Genomic DNA, 12,141 nt, shown 5'->3' on the forward strand with positions numbered 1-12,141 from the left:
GCTTACTGCCAAATAAATAACTCCCTAAATAAATCTGAAATGATTAATAGGTAATTTGGCTCAATTTGCAGCCATTTCCCTCAGTGCCAGAAAGCTGTGTGTTTGAGTTTCATTGCAGGATTTGTGCATGTATTGGAAACTGATACTGCAATGCATTATTTAGTGAGTACACAGCATTGGAGATGGGAGGGATATTAAAACAAGACACCTTCTGTTTGTTCAGGTTGTCTGTTCAAAGGGAAACAAGTTGTTCTCCTGCTCCGTATTACTCTGTCAGTAAGTGCTACTAAATCAGGGTTTTAATAGACCACGCAGTTCATTGCTCCTGAATGTTTCTGTGTAGCTTGCTAGCCATTTCAGTCACTCACCATCCTGACTTGGAAACATATCGCCATTCCTTCAGTGTCACTGGGTCAAAATGCTGGAATTCTCTCCCTAATAGCACTGTGGAAGTACCTACATCACGGGACTGCCGTGGTTCAAGAAGACGGTTCAGCACTACCTTCTCAAGAGCAATTAGGGATGGGCAAAAATTGCTGGCCTAGCCAGCAATGCCCACACATAGAAATGACCCCGTCACGCTAGTTTTCTAGCGCAGTGTAGTGGGAGAATCTCACCTCTGGGCATGCGAGGAATTTGTGCATGCGTTCCCACCACGCACACATCTCCCAGCAACCGGCACCGTCCGATCCACACTAGAAACCGGCGGGAACACCAGATAAGTTATTTACATCTATTTTTAATATCATTTTAATGTGATTAGCGGGCCCGGACTGAATTCTCTGGACCCACCAGCCTCTCCCAACCCGCCAGAATATTTCACTCTCGTGGAGTTTACAGTAGGTCCCCACTTTCAGTGAACTATCGCGATGACCCTGCTGGAGTGAAGGGGGCAATTGGGGACCCCCAGGGGGTCAGGCAGCAGAGGGGTGGTGCCCCCTGGGCATGGGCACCCTGGCAGGCCAGCCTGTGCCCCTGGCAAAGTGCCAATGCCCACCTTGAGGGCAACTTGGCACTACCCACCGGGCATTGGGCAATGCCAAGAGGCAGGGCCTATGGGGCAGGGTCTTGTGGGGGTGGGAGCTTAGGGCAATCAGTGGGGGTCAGGGGTCCCACTGCAACTCTGCCTGGGGATTGATGGGGGCAGGAGAGTGCCAGCAATCGGTCAGGGGAGAATGGGGGTTCAGCTGGGGGAGGGGTCTGCCGGGGGTTGGGGGGGAGGGGGGGGTGGGGGGGGGGCTGGTCTCCCTGCAGGGGGGAGGGAGTGCTGCTGGAAATTGGGGCGGGTTAGGAGGGGGAGGAGTTGGGGCTGGCCTGGGAATTTTATCCTCCACCAAGCAAAGTAAGCTGGGGTCAAAATGAATTGTGCTGAAGCAGGATGCAATTTGATTGTGGTCTCCCTGGTCACTCACAGAAATACCTCTCAATTTTTTGCAGGATGTTGTCTTTTTCATTCACTGTTGAATTTCATTTGATCAGCAAACAATCTTAGTCTTTGTCCCTGAGGTTCTTCAGATTTACAAATACTCACTTCCGGACTGACTCATTAAAAATAAGTTAGTATGGGTCGCTGTGATGTCAGTTAAGGGACTTACCACCGGATACAGACTATTTTAACATTACAGTTGCTGAACATTACAGGTGTGAAGCATTTTCTGGCGATGGTGTTTTTGCTTGTGGAGGAGGTGACAGTGTGTAACGCACCTCAGGACTCCGGAATGAAGAATGAGCACTGAATGTTTAGCACTGGCAGTGCCATCTGTGTCTTCTGGATGTAGCTGACTCAGAAATTAGCCTGTGTTTACAGCAAAATATTGTGGTTCTCTGCCGCAGAAACAAATGATGACATTTGTTTTGTGCGTAGTGAGTTGTGATCTGGAATACACTACCTGAAAGGGCAGGAAGTAGATTCAAGAGGAATTTTTAAAATGAATATGGATTAATAGTTGAAAAGGAAGCATTTTCTCAGCTTTGGGAAATGTGTGGAGGAAGTGGAACTAATTGGATTGCTCTTGGAGGTATGATAAACAAAATGTCCTCCTTCAGTGTAGGATGCTATGTTACAGACATTAGGTGGGATTTTCCGATCCTGCCCGCCCGCAGACTGGAAAATCTTGCTAGAGGTCAGCGGACCTTTTAATGGTCCATCACACTGTCCATCCCACCTGCGATGACTTCTGCAGCAAGCAGGACTAGAGGATTTACCCCATTGAGCTGTAATCTGGCCTGCAGTGCAATGAGACATAGGAAGCTCCACATCAATTCACAGTTGATTCTCTTTGAAGGTTTGAAATGTGAAAAGGAAACAAAAGGACATTAGGTCAAAGATCTACTCTGGTCTCTTATCTGTATCAGCAGATTTTAACCATTTGAAGTGCTACATATTCTCTCAAGCCCATTCCTTGAAAGGAAAGGGGGAAAAAGCCATAGATCCTGCTTATAATTATTATTGTGGACACTGGTGCAGGACAGGGCCAGACTTGATTGCTGCATAATGCTGTAAATTCACCATCAAAACTCATACAGGAGGAATAGATACTTTCTTAATTATTGGAATAAAGCTGACACCCAGACAACTCACACCAGCCAGGAGTCAATGCCGTCAAAAAATAAGATTAATTGGATGTGAATTCCTTGTACAAAATCATGCTCCATGCGGCAGTATTCTTAGCTGTACTTAGCTGACATTAACCAAAAAACAGGGAATGAGACACAATTAGAAATTAGTGTTATGCAGCTTTGATCTGAAATGCACTGACCAAAGGGTGATGGAGACAGATTCAATCATTTATTCCCTTCCAAAGGGAATTTGATCAACACTTGAATGAAAATGAATTGCAAGTCAACAAGGAAAGGGCCAGCGAAATGCAACTGGTGAAATTGTTCTTGCAGAGAGCCAGCAAGGGCTCAATGGGCTGAATGGTCACCTTCTGTGTTCTCACTGTTCTCTGAATTTAGGGATGCTAGTGATGAGAAAATTTAACATAAGAGCATCAGAGATAGGAGCAGGAGTCAACCAAATAGCTCTTCAGCCCTGCTCCATCATTCATTGATTGTTGCTGATTTTCATCTTCAACTCCCCATTCTCACCCACTCCCCATATTCCATGATTCCCTGAGAGAAACAATGGAACAAATGCAACAATGGACAACTCTCTCGGACAGAGAATTCCAAAGATTTACCGCTCTTGGAAAGAAGTGATTTTTCCTAATCTCTGTCCAAAATAATCATCCCCTAATCTTGAGGAATTTAGAACAAAGAACAAAGAAAGTTACAGCACAGGAACAGGCCCTTCGGCCCTCCAAGCCTATGCCGATCATGATGCCCTAACTAAACTAAAAAAAACCCTTCTGCCCTTACTCAGTCCATATCCCTCTATTCCCTCCCTCTTCATGCACCTATCCAGATGCTTCTTAAATGTTACTCAAATGCCTGCTTCCACCACCTCCTCTGGTAGCACACCCTCTGCATGAAAAACTTCACCTGCATATCTCCCTTAAACGTTCTCCCTCTCACTTTGAACCTGTGCCTCCTTGTAATTGACACTGCAATCCTGGAAAAAAGCTTCTGACTATCCACCCTGTCTATGCCTCTCATAATTTCATAGAATCATAGAATGCTACAGTGCAGAAGGAGGCCGTTTGGCCCATTGAGTCTGCACCAACCACAATCTCTCCCAGGCCCTATCCCCAGAACCCCATGCACTTACCCTAGCTAGTCCTCCTGACACTAAGGGTCAATTTAGCATGGCCTATCCACCTAACCCGCACATCTCTGGACTGTAGGTGGAAACCGGAGCACCCGGAGGAAACCCACGCAGACACGGGGAGAATGTGCAAAGTCCACACATACAGTGACCAAAGCTGGGAATCGAACTCAGGTCCCTGGTGCTGTGAGGCAACAGTGCTAACCATTGTGCCACCGTGCCGCCCAAAGACCTTTTAAAATTGGTATCGGGCAGAACTTGTTTACAGAATGAGTGAAAAATGTTTGAAATGATCTTTAAGAGAAGACATTAATGGCAAATCATTTTCAAGGTACAGCTGGGTGTTAGGGTGAGACAATTTATGTAAGGGAAGAGTTTAATAGTACAAATATATTTTCTTCGCCCTCACTTTCTCATGTTATTTTACATGCCCTTGGTTATCTGAAAATATAACACAGTAATGTATTACAAAACTGAATTTGTCAATCAGCCCTATTGAGGGAGAACCTTGGAACATCAAAACACAGAAACAATGGTTGGATTAAAGGAATAATTTTAATGGAAAGACTGAAGTTAGAGCAAAACATTACTACTATAATCTACTGCAATTAAAGGAAAGCAAGATTTTCGCACGAGGATTACAGCAATTTAGTTTTGAAGAAAAATACAGAGCACAATATACTCACTGGTTGTAATACGGGCTATTATACTGATGTTAGCAATGACAAGCAAACCTCAGAAATAGACATGTACATTATTAGAAAGAATCTATCACTTTATGTTCCACTACTGAAGGATTATTGTACTTAAAAAGCAGTGTATAAGAAATCTACAACACCACAGTATAATTGTAATAAAACAAGTTTTAGCAAAAAACATCAAAAAACTACAAAGAGATTCACAATGTCTCCAGATCTAATTCAGTCTTTTAATTTTTCTAAGAAATAGGACAGATACTTGTATATGGATATATTCATATTCAATACTCACAGGACACATTCAGCATGCCTACATATTAAAACAGCTACAGACTACTTCTCTTGCACTGGCTACCAAGGCTTTAATCTCAAAGCTATGGCTGATTGATCCAGTCTTAGAAGAAATATGTTATAGGGTTATCGCTAGTTTTTAAATAAAGTTAAATGATAGGACTTAGACACTGTAAATAGTTCAAGTCCCTGTTCCACAAAACATTAGCCCCATTCACGTCTGCCACCTAACTGGAATTGAACTGGATCACCCAATTTCTTTTCCCCACTCCCAATTTATTTATTTTTTTCCTGTCCTTTGTTTTCTCCTCTCCTGAAGGCACTGACTCACTGGTTGAAGGCAGGGGTCCATGGGTGCAGCCTGCACTCCCATACCTTGTCCCAGTGACACTCTCCACATGGACCTTCTGGTAGTGGTTCTTAGGCTGAAGATAGGAGCAGGAAGGCCAGGTGATTGTTCCTCGCTGAGCTCAGGATGCTGAAGCTCTCTCCTTACTATCTGTGCTGAGGTCAGCTGACAGTAAAGACTAGAGTGGCAGATCTTAACATTGTTCAACATTGTCGAATGAATGATAATGAGTCTGCAACATGCCCTACGTCTCCACCAGATTTTATTCCAATCTACTTTGACAGAAATAAAAATCTAGAGAGAGGTAATTGGGCTTGCTGACTTGCTTATCTATTTTCCACAATCAGTCAAAAATCTATCCCAAGTCTGGAAATTTCTAAACTTTGAAGTAGACATGAAAAACTTTCTCCCTTCCATGTCTCTTGAGGTGGAGGTATTATTAACTTGTTGATGAATTTTCATCTTCAGTAAAGGATATCTCAGAAACACAAGCCAGGATTTGATTCTGTGCCTCTGTCTGATCCAAACCCCAATCCCTTCCCACCCTGTCCAGTTCCAGGTCTTTCAATAGGTGGCAACCCTAACCCCATTAATAACTTTTTTTTGGTATTTCATTTTACTCTTTTTCTTCTTTTTTTCACTTCCCATTCTTTCCCTCGCAAGAAGCCTTGTTCCATTGTCTACATCAGGCAGATAAAAAGGGTACTCATAGTCATGACCTTCTGAATGCCCACAGCCATCCAAGGGCCAGATGGCATTCCAAAGGAGTGGGATGGACAATGTTAGGTACTTGGCCAGATACTGTTTCTAATTAGCACTCTATAGAAACATAGGACTGAGGAGTAGGCCATTCGGCCGTTCAAGTTTGCACTGTCATTTGATAACATCATGGCTGTTCTATTTGGCAGTCCTGTCTGACACCTAATCCAGTTCAACAATTGGAGGAAATCAAGCCTCAATTATTTTCCTTTTTCACTTGCTTGTTTCTCTTTGCTCTTTTCTGATCCATTTCACCCGCACCCCTCAAAGCTAAATACGGGGTGTTAAACAGTGAATAAATTACAGAAAATGCAAGCAATAACCCTCAGCAACATGCACAATGACAAAATGGACTCTTAAAGTGTTCCTTAATCTATGTTAAGGCTGCGTGACATTTTGGACTGAATAAATGGAGACACGATACAATGAATGGTTGACTGAATTAAAATAGTTGCTGCCAGCATTTGTGTTACAGTTGCTTACAGAAGGGAATGGGTTTTCTTTAAACATTTTCCTTAATTTCCCTCCATCCTGATGGTGAGGGGGAATCAATCTTCCATTTCTCCAGGAAAGGCACAATTTCTCCGTGACTTACATTTGGAAAGCTCTCTCTCCTCAACTGGCAAGTAATGGGGCACGATGGGTCTATGCCAATGGTTCTCATTGTATGGCCCAAGGGCTATTAACAGCTTATCTCCTCCTGACCAGAGAACCTCAGAAAAGTTGCTTCTTCTATCTGTTGCTAGACTTTTGGTTACAACCATCCCAGATTTGGATAGTCATCCCTCACTTCTTGAAATATGCAAAGAGAAAGCAAGGGAATGCTATTTGGTGGCATAGCTAGCCACGGGCAATCCCTGCAGCAGAACTGAATTTAGGAGCCGACTATGTAACTCACAGAGGGGGGAGAGGGACTCAAGTCCCATCAGTTCACAGTACACTATGTTGGACTATTTCCAAAGTCTTTCATTAGTCAAGCAAATGCTAGGGTTTGTACCTCATTGACAAAAATGTAGTAACACTGGCCTGATACCAATTTTCTTTGTTCCTGGTGCCAGCATTCCTGGAAGGTTCCATGTGGCTATGATACTCAGAATCACAACCACGTAGTCAGGAGTAAGTTGCCTTAATCTTTGGGTTGCCAAGGAAAGGAAACTGTTTCACACCTTTAGGCATATAGACCATCTTAAACAGCAGAGCATGTGCAGTTGGCACAGTTTGCCATTCTTCCCTTTGAATGACTTGTTTTAATTGAGGATTACTGAAGCATACTGAACATGCTCATTGGAAATGTAATTAAAAAAACTCCATTCCCTTTCAAACTAATACTTAGTGCAGCAAAGGACCTGCTCTGGCCCAGTGATTTTTTTTTTTAAGTGACATTTAGTAATTTATTTTTTAAAAAAACGTGCTTCAGTCATGCAGCTCCATTTTATAATTCTCACCATTGTATTCAATTCCATTCTGCTTCCTCTTCGCTTTATTTACCACCCTTCTTCTTCTTCCCAAAAGTAATGAAGGATTTCTTCCCTTCACGCTCAGTTGTTGACTTCCCAGAGAGCATGGTGGTGGTCCCGGGAATGTAGACGTTGTGTAGATAGTCGTTGGCCTGGTGGTGAGCAGGGAACTTCACCGCAAGCCTGGGTGTCCAACTCTGGTCTCCTGCCACCCGAACTGGAGATGCCTCTATGATCTCTGTAAAGGAGATTTTGAGTAAAACATCAGTTATTATCCCAGTGCTGGACAATAATGGGAGATTGCTTTCGCCTCCCACATGGTAATGAGAGAACTGCCCAAGCTTCATTTTTTTTTCTTGCTCTTCAGTTTGGCATTATGGGGAATTGTTACCTAGTCTGCGCTTAGAAAGTCGGTGAATGGATGCTTGAAGACACAATTTTATTCCCATCACTAAAATGCCACTTAATTGTGTCATTTACTTTTATCTTTCCCATGAATGGAATCTTACAGGAAAATCTCCCTTTTTTTTGTATTCTCTTTATATTAGCAACCTGTGTCAATACCTTCCAGCTGAGGTTGGTGGGGACACCACTGCCACCAGTATCCTCACAAAACTGCCTTAGAATAAATCTCCTTAACATGGGTCCTTGATACCTAGAAGCATTTTGGTGACCTTGTCTTTGAGGTCAGAACGAGCTTCACAAAATGCAATTATTAAAATGATTTACTTCATAGGTAGATGTTTTTCTTTCCTGGCAAAAATATGTGAAAGAAAAGAAAGATTTGTATTCGAGCAGCGTCTTCATGACTTCAAAGTGTCCGCAAGTATTTCAAAAAATATCAAAAACCTTGAGACGCAGGGAACTCAGCTGGCAATTTTTTTCACAGCAAGATCTTACAAGCAGCAATAGCATAATGACCTGGTAATCTCTGTTAGTAATGTTGATTAAAGAATAAACAGGGAGAACTTCCCTACTCCTCTTCGAATAGTGAGAGTGGAATTCTGATGTCTGACTGAGAGGGCAGACAGGATTTTCACTCAATGTTTGATCTGAAAGATGGTTATGAATACTGCAAAATAATGTCTTATGAATGAGAACGCCTATTTTTCAAACTTGCAGCAATTGAAGAAAAAAGGAAAATGCCCATAAAGGGTCAGGGAAGTCCAAACTCTTCATGCAATCCGAACTAGATCAATATCTGGAGCTACAGCCACCATGATTTCAAGATGCTGTGCAAGTTCAAGGATGCTCTATAAAGTACTAAGCGCTGTTCTTTCTATTGCAATCTGAAAGCATTCTCTAAACCAACAGTTCACAGCTCAACATATTCCTGATTCCACCCCTCATTCTATATCGATTTGTCAAAGCTTTCCTTTTCTTCCAAAAATGATGAACTTCAGCCGAATGTTTTCAACCGTAAAAAGAGTTTGTAGAGATATTCTCGAGCTATTGAAATAAAATTGGGCCCCAATGATCTTGAAGCTAATCCTGCTCCATATTTGGTGGGTATGTGGTGGCTACTCCATGTTCAGGTGTGAACAGTGCTTCCCACCCCTTTTCCTAGTGAAGTTCTGTTGTTGGAGGGGAGGTCAGATCATGACAACAAGATCTCTGAATCATATCAGAAACAGCTGGATGCTCTGATGGTGGGGCTTCGGTGGAAAGATGACCAGAGGCCCTTTGTGAATGGATGAACTCAGAGTGATCAAATGGCCTTTGTCATCTGTTTTCATCTTGGGGTTGTAGCATCTAAGAGCCAAGATCAGAGTCAAGCTGTGCTTTACTTCAATGCAACCTTTTTATTTCCAAATAAGAAATTCATATGAACGTCTCCAGTTGCATGCCTTGGAGTTCAATTCTTATAGAATCCCAAAGTGCAGAAGGAGGCCATTCGGCCCATCGAGCCTGCACTGACAACAATCCCATCCAGGGCCCTATCCCTGTAACACCACATATTTGACGTGTAAACCCCTGACATTAAGGGTCAACTTAGCATGGCCAATCAACCTAACCCGCACATATTTGGACTGTGGGAGGAAACTGGATCACCCGGAGGAAATCCATGCAGACATGGGGAGAATGTGCAGACTCCACAAAGACAGTCACCCGAGGCCGGAATTGAACCCAGGTCCCTGGCACTGTGAGGCAGCAGTGCTAACCACTGTTCCACCGTGCCGCACAACTGTTTCATACGCTAATGCTCATGAATTGGTAACATAAATATTTAAGATGATATTTCTTAAACAAAGAGATTAATATCTCATCATTTCTGCGGGAGAGCAGAGATAGCTTTGCCAAATACTAATCTATTTGATTTAAAAGAGGATTACACTCTCCTGGATTAACACACAGTCACCACTGTAAATGAAAGAGCAGAGCTGATCTCTCTTTGCAAGTTTGGATTATGTGAAAGATTTGGCACAACAGGAACATGTTGTGAAGCAATGTACTGCCGCTAGATATTCATTCACAGCACAGTAGCTGCTCATTAGTGAGCACACCTTTATCCAATGGAAGGCACATGCAGAAATAAAGAAGTTACTCTTAAGGGCAGCCTAGTTAGTTCTTGCTGAATGGATTTAGCAGGAAAGGTCAAGATTCTTCATCTGTTTTGTGGTCTTCCGCGGCACAGAGAAAAAAATTGTTTTATGAAACATGCACCTGGCACACAAACAGGGAAGGCCACCCCAGTTTGGTCCCCTGGTTTTATACTGATGTCAGCTGAGGCAGCAATAGAGGTGCCCATGATTACTAAGTAGTGACTCCCGCTGGAAAGTGTGTTTTCATTGATGCGGCAAAGTCATATCAAGCCCACGTGACCTGCATGATGGATTAGTCAACACTTTTGTCCAGACTTTTACAAGAAACAATATTTTTCACTGTTTGACAATACATGTGACAATAAATCAAATGAAATTACTTGGGTGAGATGCGGTAACAAGGACAGCTCAAACCAAACATCAGCGGGAGTCAGTGCCTCAGTCACCAAGGGAGCGAGTAAAATTTAGATTCACAAAATAAATAGAAAGGGCCATATGGTGCAACACTGAGAAGAATAAATAGGTCCCTGACTAGAAGGAACTGTATACCTGCCTCCCAATCCTTCAATCATTAAATGGTCTGATGGAATGCACTGGATTGATTTCAGAGATGAGAGGGTAGTGCTTTGAAGAGAGAATGAGTAAAATAAACTAATGTGCTCTGAATTTTAGAGGAACGAGGTGTGATTTCATTGAAACTTATAAAATTCTTGAAGAGATTGGTAATGTAAATGCTGAGAGGCTTTTTCTTCACTTTCGAAACATTGAACTAGAGAGTCATAATCTCAGGATAAGGGGTTGGCTATTTAAGTCTCAAATGAGGAGAAATTCCTTCACTCAAAGAGTTGTGAATCTTTGACATTCTCTGCCCCAGAGAATCCTGGCTGCTCAGTTGTTAAATATATTTAACACTAAGGGGATCAAGAGATATCAGTATAATGGGGGTGAGTAGACCACTGATGTATTGAATGGCAGAGCAAGCTCAAGGGGCCAACTGATCTACCCCAGTTCCTTTTTTTTGTGCTTAAAAACAAAATTTCAATTGCTTGTACTTTGATGGACGTTTCAAGGAGAGTTTCCATTTCAGAATGTTCCTTTTGGTCAACCAATACTTTAACATTATTTAAGGACATCTATGTCCTTTAGGGAAGGAAATCCTTCCTGGTTTGGACTACATGTGACTCCAGACCCACAACAGCATGGTTGGCTCTTGACTGCTCTCAAAGTGTATTGAGGGATGGGCAACAAAAAAAACAACTGAACCCACATTCCATGCACAAATAGACAAAATGAAAAAGTGAGGAATTTTAATGATTTGTTGAAAGCTATGAAATAAAAGGCAAGATATATGAATCATATGAACGGATTTCCATAAGGGTGTGAATCTATATTTTGCTTTCTTTATGCAATTTGTTTGTTCCTCCAATTTTCCTCCCTCTTCATCTTCCTCTCCTAAAGGCACTGACTCCTGCTCCCTCAGTGCTAGCTGCTGCCCTTTGGTGCATCTTTCTAATTGCCACTTGTGAAACTAGTGAGTATTTCAGACTGTTTGGGGCATCACAAAAGGGACCATTTCTGTTGCCATCTCAGGGGACTCAGTATAAACCAGGGACTGGACATGGGACCTTACTTGTCTGTGGCACTCAATCACACAAGATCAATCATAATACATATTCCAACTTAGCCATTGGGGTTTAGTCCCATCCTGGCATTATGGACCTTTGGTCTGGCTCCTTCAACGAACCCCTAGACTTTAGTGAATAACTTCAAAAGAGTTGACAAATTAATATTTAACACAGATAGGAAAAATAGTCTTCATGTTTCTTGCTTGTGGTGGTGGGTTCCCAAGCATTTGGGAATGGAAAAGTGAGAACAGGTATAAATCACCTGCCTATAAAATGTCTTTAAAAACTTACTGGCCTTGAAATTATGTCAGATTAATGAAATTGCATTAATTTGGTAGAAGCCATAACTTACTTATTTCAAATGGATTAATGCCTCAGTTAAAAAATAGAGAAGGTTAAGCAGCAACACACCAACATATAAATAGAATCATTTAGAGCTATTGTGCAAAAGGGTTAGTGCAATTATTTTGTGCTCAAGGCACAGATCGAAGCGCATATCAGGAATTCAAGTGTAGTGGTTACCGTGTCTGATTTGCAGCCCATGGACCATGCAGGCTGGCAATAAGAGGTGCACTGAACTCCACGCTTGAATTACTGATACGTGCTCCACTTGTATGAAACTCTGTAAAGAAGATAACAGAAGATACACAAAGTTAAAGGTTCATTTTTGTTGCAAAAGTGCATCTGGGAGTATGTTCGACACATTCAACAAT

General features: G+C 42.3%; 1 protein-coding gene across 1 annotated transcript in view; it reads right to left on the reverse strand.

Annotated features, from left to right (window-relative positions):
• Window positions 1–5,594: 5,594 nt before the first annotated feature.
• Window positions 5,595–12,141, reverse strand: part of LOC144505587 (uncharacterized) — a 285,648-nt gene continuing 279,101 nt past the window's right edge. Inside the window, exons 6-7 of the mRNA XM_078231707.1 lie at window positions 11,951–12,050; window positions 5,595–7,498 (exon numbers count right to left, since the gene is read on the reverse strand). Of these exons, the coding sequence (XP_078087833.1) occupies window positions 7,342–7,498; window positions 11,951–12,050 (257 nt within the window). The 3' untranslated portion in view covers window positions 5,595–7,341. The remainder of the gene's footprint in view (window positions 7,499–11,950; window positions 12,051–12,141) is intronic.

Source organism: Mustelus asterias, chromosome 16, assembly GCF_964213995.1.
Source record: "Mustelus asterias chromosome 16, sMusAst1.hap1.1, whole genome shotgun sequence".
Taxonomy (NCBI): Eukaryota; Metazoa; Chordata; class Chondrichthyes; order Carcharhiniformes; family Triakidae; genus Mustelus; species Mustelus asterias.